This window comes from Branchiostoma floridae, chromosome 4 (assembly GCF_000003815.2).
Source record: "Branchiostoma floridae strain S238N-H82 chromosome 4, Bfl_VNyyK, whole genome shotgun sequence".
Taxonomy (NCBI): Eukaryota; Metazoa; Chordata; class Leptocardii; order Amphioxiformes; family Branchiostomatidae; genus Branchiostoma; species Branchiostoma floridae.
In genome coordinates, this window is record NC_049982.1 from 7,499,787 (window position 1) to 7,518,441 (window position 18,655).

Sequence of the window (18,655 nt, forward strand, 5' to 3'; positions counted from 1 at the left end):
TCCTCTATTTGTTCCATTTCTACGATTTTTCCAGCGATCCGGAGTCTGGTAGAGACTAGCAAGTTCCTGTCGATAAGAACTTTGTGCACTATTGACAGAATGTTCCTGTCAGTACAAATTTTTACACCAGTGATAGGATTCATTTTCACAATCCAAGTGTGTACAACACCTCAATATCCTGTCAACACAAAATCTAACCCAGTGGATTATCCTGTAAAATGGTCATCAACAAGAATTGTTGACAAGGTCTTCAATAGCAAAATCTGTTTTGCTTTTGTCCGCATCCATGGGTTCTGCAATGTTGGATTTTGACCTCATGCAGGGGCCATCTGTTTTTGCTTCAAATGTGATGCCATGATCATGAGGCAGGTCATCATCTTTGCTGCTTTGTGGCTGCATCTTCTTCATAATGACTTAAGTTCCAACCTAAATAGTTTATACCCCATAGTTGTTGTCCCATCCCAACTTTGTAGTAATTAGCACTTATCTACACTTGAAGGTCTGGGGGATGAGATGCTTTAAAATCCATTCTGATGTCTTGGTGCAAATATTTAGCCCTAATGACTTGAGGACCATCATCACCTGTGCACAGCTACGCTCAACTAAACATGGTAGATAAAAAAGCACACTCACTTCAATAATGTCCCAATTTCCTTCTTGTTGAAAAGGACACGTTTAGGAGTCTCTTGTATATAATATGATCTAATATTTGTAACCGTTACAAGTCGGAACTGACAACACACCAATGGGTTCCTCTGTGCCAAAGAGATGAAAAGAAAAATCAGTCATCTGGAAGTGTTACATTAATAAAGAATTGTCAAATGTCAGAACATATTCAACAGCTTTGGGTTTTATAATAGGCACATGTGGGGGGGAATAAAAAATGAACCCACCTGTGCATGTATGTACCTGTCTACAATGCTATTGTAAGCATGCGTACTTGATCCAAAGCATTCTATACATAACTCCAAGCCATTGACACTTTTAATTGTAATCAGAAGTTGGAAGTATGGTATACATGTACACATTTTTGTTCTTTAAATGTCTGGACTACACATACATGGACAGTGTTATTGCATACACAATGTAGGTAATGTCTTTGGCATCCCTTGTGTAAACTTATGCTCTGCAAAGTTCCCTTCTGTTCCCAACTCCTAAGGAGTCCTATGCCGTGAAAAAGTTTTGGTGAGTTGCTGTGAGTACCTTTCATGTAGTGGTCCAAAGTAATACACAACAATGGCATCTAAGTTTGACGTTTAAATCTTGATACAAAATCCTTGTTAGAAAGCAACTATGATAACGGAATGCGACATGTAACATGAAAGCATTATGGCAACAAGCAAAATGTGTGTTTAATGCAAAATAGTCTAATGCATGGCAGTTCATCATTGATCATACACGAGTACGGTGACACAAGAAATTGTGTTAAACAGACCCTTGGCCATGGTTCCCACATGGCTGAGTGACTGGGTTTCTGGATCTAAACACATGACAGCTGAGCGAGCTGCAGTGTTCTCATAGCCTCCGTAGGTGTGAATCTTCCCTTTGAATACAGTCATTCTATAGCCTAGCGGAGCACCAGATGCTACCTTACTCCAGAGACCACCGTTTTTGCCAGGCGTGAAACAAAAAATCTGTGAACCTACGCTAGTATAGATACTGCCATTGAGAACTGCAGAGGCTGATGAATTTCTACCTGCATCAGGCATGTCCCTCATTGATTGCCACTGGGAATCACCTGGGCTGAAGCGGTACATGGTAGGTGTTGGTTCAAAATTATCATCAACCCCACCCATGACATATATGCTGCCATCTAACACTGAACATGCATGACTGTACTTTGACTGTGGGAGAGGAACGCCTTCAGTCCACATGTTCTGTCTTCGGTTATAGACCTCAACAGATTTTTGTGCTTTACAGAAGATGTGCAAGCCACCAATTGCATACACTTTACCATACAACACTACCAAACTGTACATGTAAGTGTACCGCAATAATTTCATTGGAGCAAGCTTGGACCAGGAGTCCAGTTCTAGCTGGTACAGCCACACATCCCTGCCCATACACATGATAATGTCACTTGTGCCCAGAACAGCCACATTGCGCACACCACACAGACTTTCGGGGTGAGTTATATCTTTCCAACTTGAGCTTGTTGGCTCTGCAGAGTAGGTCATTCTCATGTCCTCCCCAGGTTCAGTTCTATCTCGTCCTCCAAAGATCACTACTGCTTCCCTCAGACCGCTGGCATGGCGAGGAAGGGTGCGAGGTGACTGGACCTCTCCCGGAAAGTGCTGGCATCTGCGAGCTTCTGCCATGACATCATGACAAGACTTGCGTACGGCCTCGTTGGTCTCCACATTCTCAGAGAAATACTGCTTGTCCATGAATGGGAACCTGACCAGTTCCATAAGCTCCTTCATGTACCTCTTCCTCTTCCTGGTGTCGTGGTTGATCCATGTCATCACTGCTGCATACACGACTTCTTCAGAAGCATTAAGGTCATCAGATGAGATGATTGTACTGAGCTGGTCCTTAGTCAAAGAATGGAACTCGGGGGTTTCCCTGACTGTTCCAAACTCCTTTAAGACACACAGCCTAGCTTTCTTCTCCAGGTCTGGGCAAGACAGCATGTTGCCTGTTTGCATCATCTGCAGACAGTCTTTGGCACTCAGATTGTTGGATATGAAGGTCTCACAAGCATCATGCACAGGCAGGATCCGGAAGAAGTTGGCTCCTTCTAGCAGTTTCACAGCATTGTCTTCTGTGATGGTGACTTTTGATGTGTAGGCGTAGTCAACAAGAAGCTGCAAGGCACCAGGGCTGACTTCATGTATGGTCACTTTGTGCTCTCTGCTCTCACGATGTCTGTTACAGAACATTGCACGAAAGTACTCACTACAGGCAGCCAGAACATTTCGATGGCATGGAATCTCTTTTCCGGAAACACAAAGGACAACATCTGTCAGCAGGCTGTCAGACCGCAATTCCTGTAAACCCTGCAAGAGGGAGCCTGCATGCGGATTGTGGCAGAATTCGAATGCTGCCTGTGATCTCTGTACCTCTGCCATTATACCTGAACCCTGCAAAACAGAAGGACTTATTGATCAGCTATATATCCAGACAGAAGTCATTGGTGGCTATTATATTAAAAACTGAGCAAAGGTACAAGAAGTTTCATTTTGAGGTCCCAGAGGTGCCAAACTTGTCAAGCAGATTGTAGCAGAAAATAATCAATGTTATGAACATCTTCTACTTACATGTACCTGTAAGCTCTATGCTATAGCTACTTATTTCAGCCTGAATTCTGGAGCAGTTAGAAACAACCTCAGTGTGCATGAAAACTTGACATTCTTTTTCTTCAAACATAACAATACTGTTACAATGGTTGTTTTTTAAAATCTCATTCCTGTCAAACACCAAAGTTTAAAACATGTGCACTAGCGTATTTTGATTCTGAATTTATGAGCTAAAAAAGCAGGGTGTTTACAAGCATAACGTTACACTTTTAAAGCGTAGGAAGAAGAATGCTGTGTTTCCAGCTTCATGACTAACCCTAAGCAAAACCTGCTGATCCTTTCAATCTCACATATGAGTGATGAAACAAAAGTCATTAAGTTTTAAATTTCCTCAGCAGGCTACCCTTTCCGGGTCACAGGGCTAGTGTGACCTTAGCCCACCCTGATAGCATCCCATCTTTTCTGGAAACCCTTATTTAAAGTAGGTCCCAGAGGGGGGTATACTAAGCCGACGTTTAGTCTCAGACACAATTTGACATTTCGTTGGAAACAACAAGGTACGCAATATGATAAGCTGTTTAAACTTGTTCTGATCGTAGCTAGAACACTTGGGTCTGATTCTCAGTGATACTACCAGTACCAGTACTACTACTAAGAAACAGACGTCTGTATAAACGGACGGTCCGGACTTGTTTTAGTTCCAACACCTAGATCATAACCTTACAAATTGAGATCGATACTGATGATAGAGCTGTTTTCCCACGCCAAGCTGAAAATTAACTTGACTCTAAGTTTCAAAGACTTCACCTGCACTACTTTGGTCAGCAAAGGAGCATTCAAACCGTCGTAAGCGGTAAGTGTATGCCTCCTGGACTGTGGTCTGTGGAATGCGTCGAGTCCTGAACGGAAGAGCGGGAAACTTTGATGAGTTCAAAGGTCAAATCTATCTGGGACAGTCGAAAATATGAGAGGGGGTATTTCAACGCCTTGAGCCCTCATGCTATATAGGCTTTTGCTATTCATTTCTGCTAGTCTAATAGGTCCACATATTGCTGTTTTCGTCCACGATTTTGCCACTGGAAGATTTAACGTTATGTAACGCATAGTGCGTTGCAGATTTTTGTGCATGTATGTGCGCGCTTTTGTGTTGCAACTTTTGAGGTGTCTCGAAATATCATTTAATTTTATTTTTAACATTAAAAGACGTTTAACGTTAATAATCTTTAAAATTCTAGCAACATATCACGATTAAAAATAATGACTTTAAAAATTAAAAAATGGACTGTGTTGATTTCAAATTTCATAATGCTTACATTCTCTGGTGAGGTTTGTGGAGTCGTAGATCGGTTAACCGCTTGTAGCTCATGTTCTGTTAACGTTAGATTCTTAATTGCTGATTACCCTCACTAGCGCTCCATGAAGATAGAGATACTGGATTAGGTCCGGAATAGTATTTGATGGGTGGGGTATTCAATATCCGTATTCGGTCGAATATCTTAAAGAACCTCTGGATGGATTGTAATGGGCCAACGATTTTAAAGTGCTTTTGGGCCCTCTGGTGGCTGACCTGGATACTACAGCAGGACTTCACCTTTGTATTTATTACTGGTAACGTTACCCCTTGTTCTTGTTAGAGTTCGTGTCATGATAGTACTGCATACCTGCAGCTGTACAGCCTATTGTTGCCGTGGCGTTGTCTTGCTGACGACGTAGTTGTGAGGTCTGAATGTTGAGCGTCATGTCTTGTAGTCTTTGTTGGTTTAAGTTATAGGCATGATTCCTCTTGTGATCAACCATTACCAGTTCCATTCCATCAAGCGGACATGACTGTCCATTGTCACTATGTGTATACCATGTACTTGCAATTAGCCCTCGGGCACGAACTTGCAAATAAACTTCTATTATTTCTGTACCTCATATGAAGGTAATCCCTTCCATTCCTCTACGGGTATCAGATAGAAATACAGATATCATCGCCTGAACGTTTCAGAACATTTTACGATGTTCTTGTCTGTCACAAATATTTTCAGCTACGCTATGCCATATTTAGGAAATATTATGTGTATCGGTCATCAGTTCGATAGTGTAGTAAGCCTCAATAGTTGCTCACAAATAGATAAAATTTATACAGAACCCTGTTTTCAAACTGACGCCGATGTAGCCTCCCATTTTTGTTAGAACAAATACCAACCAAGCCATGGCTTATTGTTTGCCCAATAACTATAGCGCTACAGCGTAGAACTAACCACGACTTTTCGAGATATGTTTGATTCATAGTATTACGAAAATGTGACATCAACACCAGTGTGCGAGTGAATGTATGAACGACAAACTCCTTGGAACGACGACGGGTATAATCCCCAAATATTCTTACTTTATTTCGAACCTTCTGATAACATTTTCAGATTATTTGAGTCCATACCGTGTCTCAGAGCTGGATTTGAACATCAGCTAATATAAAGAAGGTGCAGGGTTCAAACGAATTCCCGCAGACTGTTTCCAAATTTCTCCGATTGCTTCTACCAGCATCTTTTCTGGTTAGCACACCCAGCCGTCTTCCTTTGGTTTTCGAGCGATTTTGGACAGGATAGAAAATCCTGATACTTTCCGTCACATAACCCTGCACCTCCTTTAACCCTGCACCCCCCTAGATTAGTGTTACATGGTTCTGTCCAAGTAAACGCTATAAAACGCCAGATACTAAATAAAGGCCGTGGAGTATTTCCAATTTAGATATTTTGGATAAATGTTTCTTTCAAATATTTAGGGGGGAAAGTATGAGTTTTTTCCTTGTATCTTAGGGCCTCGATACGTACGAAATAATTATTACATTTGTAAATCTTTTGGAGAAAATGGCCTACATAACTTAATCGACGCATTAAAGCTATATATCTAATTTCCCATTGGCCTCTGAATGTTGCCCACTCAATTATATTGTATACCTGGCCAATGTAACATTCCGACGCGCAGTATGTCCTTTCTATAGAAAGTCAGCGCAATCTGTATATATGACATTGGTTTTCGTTACAACGGCAAAAAGAAGATGATATAAGCAAAGATTTGGTCTTTTTAGATTTTTTTGGTTTTTATTTATTGTACAATGCAAATGTAACTCTTAATCACAGATTACGTAGTAAACTTGTTTTTATTCGACAGCCCTAGTCTGAAATTCAAAGCTCCGGATAAGGATCTCAGATGGAAGAAGAGAACCGGCCAGTTGAATCTAAGAATAGAGATGTTGCCTTTTTTTCATTTTTATCTTTTTCAAAGCAAACGGACATATAAACACGAGGTTAAAGTTTTGTGGTCAGGACAGTAGTTGGGGCGTCTCGCGGAAAGATGGCCGCCAAAGTCGCACGCACAAATTTAGATGGAAAAAAAGACACAGCAACAGCATATGACCACGAGACGCCAGCAACTTTACGACTAGGAGCGTACTCAACGGGAAAGTCACGTGCTTCTAATTTAAAAGCACGTGGCTTTCGTGAATATCATTACGCACCCCCCAAAACAAAACAAAACATACATGAAACAACAACGACACGACGCTCAATGTCATTTTTACATGCGTCCATTGACACGTGGACAAACAAGTGAGTTCTAATACATGAAAACATTGAAAAAGGGTTGTTCAGAAGTTTGTTCAGAAGTTTTGCAAGCATCTTTGTTGTTCTTTGTCGAGTTCATGGTGACTTTACAGAGTATATGACGATGTGTATCTCTTCCGGGACATTCTTGGCGAATACAGTAATCAAAACGTACATGAAGAAGTAAAGGAGACTAGCAATTAGAGAGAGGAGGGCGTTCCGGTGCAGGGCGGGGCGGACAGCAAGGTAGCCAGGCGAGGAAATCAGTTCACAATCCACTTGGCTTAGCTGTAGATAAAAAACAGGGAAATACGACATATCATTATACACAATCTTTCACTCACTCAAGTCTTCAATGCCTCCCAAATGATCAGAAAACCTCTCATTGCGAAAAAGGAAGTTTACTTATTAATTTAGAAAGAAACTACTGTCTCAGTAGACTTCATGATGTCAGTTTTTTTTTGGTTACAAACGATCACCGTGTTAGTCGGAAAACTTACAGAGAGTTTTCTTTTTACAAATTGCTATATATAATTAGATACAAACAAGACAAGTTAGTGGTGCAGTGGTTGGTTGTGTTGTAGTATTTTGTTACAACTCGAGAGGTCTTCTATAGGAGGAGACTTGAGTCGAAAAAGTGCAGACTACAGGTGCAGAGGTGCACAGTTCTACTCTTCGTTACCTTGGGAAGTGTTCCAGGTGGGGATAAAAGTGCTTTTAGTTGACATTTCTGGGGACTACTTCTACAGAAGAATAGGTTTAAGGACAGGGTCACAAGATGTAGTGCCGCAGCATATGACTCTCTGGTTGGTCATGAGTGAACCAACCAGAAACCAATATATGATATGTTTAAAATTCAACCTCCAGCGTCAGTATGTTTTCTTTTTAATTCTTTTTTGACGTTCTGGTTAAAAAAATTGCGGTGGCACTCCGTCTTTGTTAAAACAGGGCTTGAGAATGAGAGGTGGCAAAAATTCTCGTGGGAGTGATCATCCTGTGTGCAACAGACAATACCATACATGCCATACAAAACCTAGTGTTGTACTGGAATCACGAAGCAGCAAAGCGTCAACTGTGAAAATAGAAAAACATTCTTCAATCTATTGTCCCTTCTATTCCGCTTCTTGAAAAATATCTATTCGACGAAAAAAAATACTAGAAAAAGAACATTTAATGTAAAAAAATACCTTGAAAAACAATATGAATGTATAGTTGTTGTTTTCTTTTGCTTTCCATGGTCCTGTATACTACAGGTCTTCTTTTTTTTTAAGTTGCGAGATACTGTTATTTTCCGGTGTTGAAATGGTGGGAGGGGAATGTGCAGAATTTTCTTCCGCAAATAAAATTACTAAAAAAAGCTCATCATTGACCTATCGTATCATTACTGATTTGTAACGAATATTTCGCAGTACTTTACAAATATCTGACCCTTCTTACGACTGAGTATTCTTCCCCAGAATGCACTGCAGGATGACGTGTAGCTTCCGGTTCCGGTACCTACCTTACTTCTTTCCGCCCCACTTGCCGCCGCTGACCTTGCCCCTGGACACGGCTCCGGGCTTGGAGCTGCAGGAGGATGGGAAAAATTGTCAGAAATAGAATATATGATTCTATATTCAAGAGCTAAAAGGGGAAAAGAGGAAATAAGACTGGATGGACAAAACATTGGAGGTATACTTACAACTTGCCCATGCTCTCGTTGACAGTTGTCCTGAGGCGTTCAACCTGTAAGAAAGGTGTAATTGTTTTAGAACAACTGCGTTATACGTACACGCACGTAAGCATGCATTGTTATGTATAAGAGGCTGTATCAGAACTATGACACATGATACAAAAGTTTGATACCCCTTCCCTCCTAAATGTTACGTTCTCTACAATGTTGGTCAAAATAAAGATTAAATTTCATTAATGCACAGCAAGACCAGCTTACGTGGCAGTGGCAGTGCAGATATGAAAAAGGCATGAGTCTCACTGGTGGAAGAGTCAACGAGAACATTTCGCTAGTTCGTACCACGCCTGCGGTGTAACCAGTCATTCAGCACCAAGGACAGAGATCACCACCATACTACCCATATTTGGAAAATGACGAAAAAGAACGAAAATGTGACTCACGTCTTGGTTCTGGATCTTGACCTTGTCCTTGATGTCGTAGAGTGCCTCCTCGGAGTGCTGCAGCTTCTCGTGCAGCTCATCGGCGTAGGATTCTGACACGGCGTCGGAGCTGAACTTGCCGACACGCAGCTCGACGGTCTTGCGCTTCTTCTCGGCAGCCATGTCTCTCTTGCTTGGGCCCTTCTTCTCCAGCTAGAACAGAACAGTACAAAACACGAAACGTCAAATCAGATCTGATATTCCGATCAGTTTTTACCAACCGTCATTGGCATGAAGTTGGAAGGAAGGCCACTGTGGCTTTTTAACGTAGACTGAATTTGTTTCATGGAATCGATTGCATGTGATGTCAGCATCTGGCATTTGAATATTTTTTTGAATTTTTTTTTAAATCTTGCTATTTTATCAAAGATTGTTCATTTCGTTCCCCTTGATTGATATTTTATCAATTCAGCTATAGATATAGGAACAGAAGCGATTGTACTGAGACGAAGTTTTGGTGATATAACGCATAGAGTTTCAAGTTGAATATAATTTCACATTGTCACACAGCATATACGTTGCGTCCATGTATCTAGAGCCTTAAGGCCTTACGTAACAAAGAAATACAAATACTGCATTCAAAACAGGTGAAGCAAACAAGAATGCTAGAACAAGGAGGGAGCAGCGTTGGATTGTTAGTACAGACATAAACAGGTCAAGGAGGAAGACAGTCATCATTATCAGGTCAAAGCAGCACAGGTAGACAAAGCGCAATGAACAACAATAAAGAGCGCGTTACCACCTACTGCTCAACGGCAGATACGAATTCTATCATTCTAAGGTTCAAATCGAGCCAGACAAATGCGCAGTTAGCGATGATATGCAAAGGAAAGTGACGAAATATAGGAAATTCTTACATTTCGGTGCGAAAACAATGACTGTAACTCTCACATTATTTGCCACACCAGAAACATGTTTTTATGCTTGCTTGTCTATATTTGTCGTACATTTCGACTTAATTCACCAGCTTTTCGTACGTTACAACCTCATTTTTATCTCGATATGTTTTTTTTTTCAAACTTCACAAGCTTCGCAAAATTAGACTCGTATGTATCAGTATGACAACAGAAATCTAGCAAAGCACACGAGATGACGTCACGGAGCCTCGGAATAGGAAAGGAAGTGAGATGGCTGTGATAATGGCGGCACCGTGGAGCGCTTCGTGTGTGGAAAAAGAAGAAGAAGAAGAAGAAGGCTGTGACGGAAGCCGTGCAGGAAGGGAGAGGGTTGAGGAGCAGCACACACCGCACCACTGGATAGTGAGCACACTGTGTCTGCCCGGGTCATTTGGCTAACCTGAATACCAAACGTCACCTTTCATGGTCTGAAACCATTACGACACACGCAGTGGTTTCCAGACTTTGAGCTATATCGTTTTTTTCTTAATCAGACTTTAAAAGATATTTTAGAGCACTTTGTCAATCATCATATCATACTTTGTCAATAAGTTCTTATCACGTTATCTCCTAAAGGTCGAATGGGGAAGGTTTGGTCGTTCTCGTGCACATGCGACGTGACCCGGTCAGACGTGCGTGCGAGGCTATGTTTGCCTACAGTTCTCAGGTAGCCGCCCATGTGCATGTTGACGTTGCCGAGTCTCTTCTTGCGCTCGTCCAATTCGCGCCTCCTCTTCTCCTCAGCTTCCTTCTGTTCACGCATGCGACGCTATCGTTGGAAGGGGGCACAGGGAGAGAGGGACAGAAAACATGACATTGGTTATTTCCTGGGAAACATAGACAACGTTAGCCCGAGCTTACAGTTCTGAGATAGCCACCGAGTTGCTGGTTGGCGTTGCCGAGCCTTCTCTTGCGCTGTTCTATCTGCTTCCTTCTCTCCTCCTCCTGTTCTCGCTGCTGTTTCAGCTTTTGCTAAAATATGACACAACAAAGGGATTTGACGAGAGGTCCCTGCCATAGTGTCCCCTCTGTCTGGAAAAGTCTTGTTTCCACTTACTGTTGGATCGAGTTTCAGAGTAAGTAGGAAGGCCTTGATCGCTTGCAAGACACTGGTTTCCGACATGCGGGAAAATCGCACTTTGACTATTGACGACACGCGAAGCAACACATACGTGCATCTTTAATTTATCCAACAAATGTACTGACAGAGGCTTTGTCAGCTGACAAAATCAACCATATGAACAACACACTGAATACCGTTTATACAGCATGCACATATGATACAATGAACGTTGCATTGTTTGTAAGTCGACGCAACTTTTTTTTCCTTTCTTGGAAGCTGAAGATTTCATTCAACTCAAAAGTTTAGTAATATTACAAATTACAAATTTCAAACGGCTTTGAGTCAGGCAATATACGTACCAGATTTAAAGGAATATTTCAAGCCAGCGACGTCTACAGGAACTGTGAAATACGTCTTGGATTCACTAAGGAGCGTGCACAACCTTACCTTCTCAGCCTCGATACGCTCCTTCTCCTGTTGTTTCCTCAGTTCCTCCTTCTCTGCCATCTCCGCCTTGCGCTGTTCCTGTGAGGAAACAAGATGCAAACGGAAGTGTTAAATCTATCTCTCATGATTTTGCTATAGATGCGACACGTTATCCAGACGGGTGTTCTTGCATCCAGCATCCACCCTACACAACTACACAAGAACACATTCGTCACCCCTCAACCTTTGCTCAGACTTTCTTCCTTCCGTTTCCATCATAATCTCAAAAGTCCCTAACTTTATCTCTATTGACCGATGGCTGGCTGTATGTATGTCAAATTGCTGGCAATCAGGCAGAATCGCCGATTCCATTGAAATACAGTAAGATCTTCTGGACTTCGGTTGCATCCGAACACATGCCTATCATCCTGATCGCGGAGTCTCCAGGTACAGAGACTTTTGTACGGTCCTCTACATCTGTACACATATAAAACATGACTTTAACGTATCGTTTACGTATGTATATATATACCAAGTAAGATCTCACATCTCATCCGGCCCTTCACATCCACACCTCCTACTCACCCTCATCTGGCGCATCTCCTCCAGCTCAGCATCTTCCTTCGTCCTCTTCTCGAACCACTTCTCGATGAGGGACTCCAGCTCCAGCTGGTCTTTGTCTTTGCGCTTGGCGGCGATGGCACCAAGGTCGACCTTCTCTCCCGTGGGGATCTTGGGCGCTGCCACGGGCGGTGGCTTGGGCTTGGGGGCCTCGGGCTCGGGAGCGACCTCGGCGACTTCCTCCTCGTAGGCCTCCTCTTCGTAGGTTTCCTCGTCCGCCATGGCTTCTTCTTCAGCAGGTGCTTCTTCTTCAGCAGGTGCTTCTGTAAGGCCAGCGATTACACAGGTGAGTTGTTAGCATTACGGATGGAAATATAGAAAAAAAGGCGTCATTTTCCTCAGGTGAACTGAAGAGAGCGGGATCAAAACTGAAAAGCAGTAAAGGTTTTTATTGAATATTTGATTAAAACATGTTCACGTAAGGAATCCTGGGTCTTTATGTTCTTAAGCCTGGTACAGGGTGTCCGGTATCAAGGGGCTGGGGAGGGTCTGGTTGAGGGAGCTTGTATCTAATGTAAAGGGAAAGTGAAGATGTCGGGCATTTACATGATCGTGTAAAGGGGAAATGAACGTAGCATGTACGGAGCGGATGATAACTGATGAATAGGCAAATTGGAGAGGAAGTGGGCGATGAAGAGCTTTAATTGCCCTCTACCCTTTAACAGGCTCTTCTTAATGGTAAAACGTAATCAATCAAGTGTTGGGTTGGATTGGATTGGCAAGAGGTTTTTGTGGAGACAACCAAAATTGTGGTCCTCTGGCACTCGGAGGGTCTTGTCCTTTTGAAGGAGTGAACAAAAGATGAAAAGATCGGGTGCAGAAAAGAGGAAGTCCCGCAGTGAAGAAGACGAAAAAACGTGACAGTGGATCACCCAAGAAAGAGGAGTGAACAGTGAAACAGGGCACAGCAAGCACTACAGCCAGGCATTACCGCAGGCAAGTACAACACTACCAACAATGTCATCAAATATCAAGAAGCAAATTTGAAAAACGGGCATTGTGTGGGCAGAAATATTTGCAGCCTCCTTTTTTACCGTATGACATCGTTAGCAGTGCGGTATGTACGAAGTTGTGTAGGTGTCATGTGAGGTAAGCGGTCTCCTTGGAGAGGCATGCACATCCTAAAATTTGAATCTCGCTGGCGAGCACGCACACCGCTCCAAGGAGAATCGCTAACCCCAATATGACACAACACACCTCCTAGCTTCTCTACGTCAATCGTCATGCGCTTCTAAACCGTCTAGTCAACAGCCACTGGTCCTGCTCTGATTTTCTCACTCACTATGGTTACGCCTCGTATCTGCTCGGAAGTTTAGTGTGAATCTGTGTACTTCGCAAAAATCTAGTAACTTTCTCAATTTTATTTCTGTGTGGTCGAATCTATTTTTCACGAAAGCCGTTAGAAACATATTCTAATCGATTTTTATATCGGAATAGCTTAATGCAAAATGAACGTATCAAAATCAGCATTGTATCATCATTCAAAATTATTCAAATCTGTATTGTGAGCCAATCAGAAGAGAGAAGAGTGGCTGTTGACGACGCTACGTCACTAGCACGCGATTGGATCCACTGTACCCTCCTCCTCCTCTGGCGCGGCGTCCTCTACCACCTCTTCTTCAACGTCCGACATATCTGCTGCTCCTATAGGGAAACGGACAACACAGATGGGCTGGTGAAAAGCTGGACACACAAACAGCGCACATGGACATGATAATGAAGTGGTGAATCTGGCGTTTATCAGTCAGTGGAAATGGTATAAATGCATCTCTAGGGGAGTAGTCTTCTTACTTGCATTTGATCAAATGAGATGTTATTGTTTGCTGCAGTTTTCACGAATGAAAACGCCGGTAGGAGACGTCCATGTTGGTCAATATCATGAAAAACTAGAACCACACAGGCATGTAATTTTTTTGTTGGTTATCTCCTCCTCGTTCAAGTTCATTTCGACAGAAGAACGGTTCCTGTTGCAGCAAAAGTCCATCATCGTTTCCAGAAGAAATCCTTCTCAAAGGGATCAGGATGCAACGGTGTAGAACACAGTATAAAACCCCGAATGAGCGACGGTAACATGGGTTACATTTCGCTTCGTTTGGAGAGGATGATTTTCATGGCGGTTCATCATTGATTGATGCGAGCGTTCCTAAACCAGTCAAAGTCCGGACTGTAAACGACAGATCGCAGTTTGTAGTGAAACCGCAAGGTGGCCTCTGTGAGCAAGACTTTAAAGGACATTCACTCCGTGTGGATCAGTGACACAAAATATGGGTAGGATTAGCATCTGCAAGCAATTGGTTACGACAGTCGACAAATAAAGACACCCGTCGCACGACGTTTAGCGGCCCGCTGGTTACTCCGTGTTTGTAGTCCTCTATTTGCCGCTAACATCTCTCACCTCCATGTTAAGTTTGCCGTGGTGCGGATGGTCGCTTGTTGGGGACACACACGGGTTCTGTCCGTTAGATACATGCTATATATCCATGCACAAAATCCTCGGTGTGATAAAATTGCCCAAATCATCGGGCCGTTTTGGATACCCTGGAAATTCCAATGTACGCGAGTCACAGCTAGATAGTATCAGTGTCCGACAATATCTATGGTCCTTCTGGACTAACAGATGCCAAGTTGTGTACATACACAGCAATAGTGACAAAAGATACTGCTGTATTTGGAATAGTCAACGTTCAAAAAGACGTTTTCCAGAAAAAATGACATGACTACATAATTCTGTAATTCTACGTGAAGCTGTAAGGCATAGAGTACTTTGTGAAGAAGCATAACGGTTATCATAATATTCCAGAAACGTAATGGCAAGGTGCCTATTGAAACAAAAAGGGACAGCCAGTCATCTATTTGGAGATACATTTTACATTGTTGTGTCCGAGTCTATGGTACATGGGGAGGTTTAGTACATGCAACAGTCTCTATAGCTAATAGAAATATAGCATTCCGTATTTGTTTATAACACATTGTTGCAGTTTACTAGTCTGAGGCAGTTGGCCTGTGCTGTTGCAATCCTAAAGATAACTTCCAGCATCGACAAAAATGAGGGGGGGGGGTGACAGGATAACACTGAGGTTTGAACAGGTGCTGCACTCACTCAGGCCAGGACAGAAAGTGATATCGTCGGAGACAGAAATTTCTGTATTGCCCAACCACCCTCCTCTCTTTACTAGTAACCCCGATCTTGTTATGTTACTTTTCCTAACCCATTGCAAACACCGCAGGGATTAGACAGTAAACCCTCTCACATCTTCTACAAGTAAATACCGACATGCGAAACACACACCCGTATATGGCCCCGCGCCAACTAAAGAGTAACTGTCAAGAATTAGTGCCCTTCAGCCGTCTATCGTCAAGGCTTAAGACTTAATAAGAACCTCGTACTGACAATCATTTTGTCGTGGGGGATTTTGTAGCAAAAATAAAGTACCTTATCAAGCAAAACAGTCGGGGTAAGATAGGGATCCAAGGTAAGCAATCTCAAATATTTGTTTTGGCTGAAGACCTGATATCGTGATGTAATGTGACAGTGAATGATTTCAAAATATTTATTTATGTGTTATTCAAACTAATACAAAACTACTAAATTTGAAGGCGTTAATCGTTACGAAAATGCAGCATAAAACTGTGCACAATTTGTGTAATAGAATTTCAATTAGGAAAAAGACGTTTTGACTGAATGATGACGTTCTGAAACGTTCCGTCGCTATCTGCTGTCCTCTGGACATTTTGTGGGACGCTGAAACCCGAACCCCTGTGCCCGAGAGGCAATACGCCCGGACCCTCGGCTATTTTAGTCGCAGGCAACCCGAAATTGCCGGGATCGCCTTTTTTGGTCAACAGAAACCGGCGTTTCGGATGTACACTAAACTGGAATAAACATTTCACAGACACCGTACAAACCGTCATGACTATACAAACTCTGCCTCGCGAGCTCACAAATAGCGATTTTGTTAAAAGAAAATCGTGGGTAATCGAAGTGAAGGTCGAGTTTTCTTTTTCGGGCGGGAGATATAAAGTTTCAACCTTCGTCCTGCCGTCATCGCATTTCGCACATACTGCAGATGTCGCGGATCGCTCCACAGACCTTCTATTTTTGAGATGGACCACTGTAGATTACGGGAATGACTTTTGGCTACAGGAACACTGACATTTTGCCAAGAAATTCCCCCACACTGTCTCTGCACAGCCGTATTTTGTGTGAACGAAGGGGCTTCCCGCAAATGTGACACATTCTTACAGAAATGGGGCAAGAGAACACGGGAGCAACAGAGGAGAGAAGAGAACAACCTGGACACATTTTAAACCACACAGCGACATTTCACAGTAAATAACATTGCAGCGATAGTTTAAAACCTGTCTCAATATGAGTAACAGATTAGGAACACAGCAAGGGAAGATATTCCCATCAATATGACGACATCAAAAAATGTGTAATTCAAACCGAAGGCTACATCGGGTCATTCGTTTTTAGTACCAAAGCTCGGAGTCTATTGTTGAGTGTACTTAAAATGCATTCCTTTGTAAACGAAAGTTGGTTTCAAGATATTAATCTATTGTGTCCTAGACCTGACCGTGTCTCTTTACCTTGGGCGTTGAATTTGGTGATATCGTATCTACAACACAATAGTTATCATCGGAAACAATGGCAAGTATGCGCATCTCTTTGCTTTGTATACATCTTTCTAGCAATTACATGGTAGTCGTTCGAATTTTCTCTAAAGTCTTCAAAATTTTAAAGCGTTATATGCTTGCTCAGATGGTGTAACAGATTTTCACTTTCGTTCAAGTACAAACGAACATGTTCGCCATTAAAACTTCATCGGACAATTTTTGCCTGCTATCCTCCCGCCGTATACACTCTTATACACCACAAACCTAACCATATCTGTAATCAAAAAGAAACCCTTTAACAGAAAAAGAACCACATCACCTTAAACAGCGCACACGAAAAAGGAGGGTCCGTCTGAACAAGGGGAGGCAGTTGTTGAGCGGCTTACCTTAACGGCCGGTCGGTCGGGAAAGTGCCACACTGTAAGAGAGAGAGAGGGAGTGAGACCGGTGACGTTTTTGGTCACCCTGTTCCAAGCTTGGTCTGACTGCAAGGCGCAGGACCGTGCGGAATGTACCCCATTTACATAATGCCAGCGCTGACATTAGCATACTATAATCGTATACGAGGCGAATAGCACACATAGCTGGGCCTGCCCGGGGGACAGGCGGCCGGGTCGTGTTACCCCCTGCCCGGGCCAGGATTGGTGCGCGCCCGGCCCCGCGGATCGGAATAGCACATACCCGGACTGTGGGATGATGGGATATATATGGGTCAGCTCAGCGATCGCTAGCAGAGATTAGATTACCCAGGGGTCCTTGTTCACGCCCAGGAAATAGCATAGCCACAACTTCGATATCATCAAAAGCATTAGACTTGAAGTTTAGGGCCAAACAAGGGTGTTGCGAGCAGGGATGCGTTTGGAGGTTCTTTGGTGACTCACTGCGTTATAGTAGTATCACCATAACGTTTCACAGGTGCATGTGGTATATTGGTATATATCAGAGGGTTGCCCGAAAGACTCGATTAGAGGCAAACCATCGATACCGTATGTCTATACTGGCGTCCTGATTTTTCAGTGCCATATTTACGTTGTGCTGTGTTCGCTCCTGATTTATACGATATGCCGATCCTCTTAGCTTTCGTTTTGCATTTGCAAGATCTCCAACTTACGGTCGTACCAAGCTCCGTATTTCCCGCTGTATGTCAGGACAGGTGCAGGGAGCGTGTGATCCGTTATACGTTAGTTCTGTCAGGGTGCGGACAATGGCCTGGAAGATGCCCAACTTCCGATTAGATCCATTACTGCAGTACGGAATACAAGGAGACTCTTCATTGGGATGAGAGCTCCCATATTGTACTATTAAAGGCCTCTAGTAAATCTAAAGCTCGGCTGTTACGATCCGATACAACACGTATTTGTTAAATCATGACCAAAAGCTATTGCATTTACAAGTACAGTATCGAAGTAAAATTCAAGTTATAGAGTACATTAAGAAAATAAACTATAAAGTAATCCGTTTGCTATTGTGGGGTTTGACTTCTCTTAACGTAGTGGACTATGAACTGCCCCATGTTCTAAACAATGCCTTGTTAGTTTTGTGATTTAGCAGAGGTGTAGTCTTTTGGTGATATATTTCATAAATCTGCGATCTCCAGTAACATTTGCAGCACCATGTGGGATGTGGGAAGTACTATATTGTAACTCGGCTTGGAAACATGTAGTCAGCCTCAAGGCAAGACTTTGAAATGTTCCATTCACGCTGTGTCGTGACGCCCGTCTGGCACAACAGCTGACGTCATGACGTCATCTGGTTATAGCTCACGTCAGGGCGTTTGGCACGGATAGAGCACTCTAAAAACAGGGTCATGCCGAAATGTTGACCCTGAGGGACACTGCATTGTAAACATAGATAGAGTTAGATGCTAAATATTATGGCAGGCATGTCATATTAATTAACTCGTTTTTTCTGCTAATTTCTGTTGGATCTAAATTCATAATTTGATACATTTTTAAACATTTGTGTTTTTAAGCCCAATAATCGTGAACGCATTTTTTTACATTTCCACTTGTTGTCTTTATGGATTTTCTTTTCAAATGAAGTTTGGAAAGAATG

General features: G+C 42.7%; 2 protein-coding genes and 1 pseudogene across 6 annotated transcripts; all 3 read right to left on the minus strand.

Annotated features, from left to right (window-relative positions):
- Nucleotides 1–598: 598 nt before the first annotated feature.
- Nucleotides 599–1,210, minus strand: LOC118413174 (annotated as a pseudogene).
- Nucleotides 632–4,200, minus strand: LOC118414552 (kelch-like protein 24). Its single transcript, XM_035818659.1, has 2 exons — nt 4,047–4,200; nt 632–3,083 (listed from the first exon to the last, which is right to left on the minus strand). Exon 2 carries the CDS (start codon nt 3,069–3,071, stop codon nt 1,386–1,388), a length of 1,686 nt encoding a protein of 561 aa, XP_035674552.1. The 5' UTR covers nt 3,072–3,083; nt 4,047–4,200; the 3' UTR covers nt 632–1,385.
- A 1,382-nt stretch (nt 4,201–5,582) lies between these two features.
- LOC118413375 (troponin T, fast skeletal muscle-like) lies at nt 5,583–17,144 on the minus strand. Of its 5 annotated transcripts, none has more exons than XM_035816732.1 (9): nt 16,987–17,141; nt 13,562–13,627; nt 11,948–12,246; nt 11,384–11,461; nt 10,735–10,845; nt 8,939–9,130; nt 8,508–8,551; nt 8,333–8,392; nt 5,583–7,114 (listed from the first exon to the last, which is right to left on the minus strand). In XM_035816732.1, exons 2-9 carry the CDS (start codon nt 13,614–13,616, stop codon nt 7,111–7,113), a joined length of 843 nt encoding a protein of 280 aa, XP_035672625.1. In that variant the 5' UTR covers nt 13,617–13,627; nt 16,987–17,141; the 3' UTR covers nt 5,583–7,110. The 5 variants fall into 5 exon arrangements, with proteins under 5 accessions (XP_035672625.1, XP_035672624.1, XP_035672622.1 ...); XM_035816731.1 differs by having other exon boundaries at nt 8,328–8,392; nt 16,987–17,140; XM_035816729.1 differs by lacking the exon at nt 10,735–10,845 and adding an exon at nt 10,532–10,642 and having other exon boundaries at nt 16,987–17,139.
- Nucleotides 17,145–18,655: the final 1,511 nt, after the last annotated feature.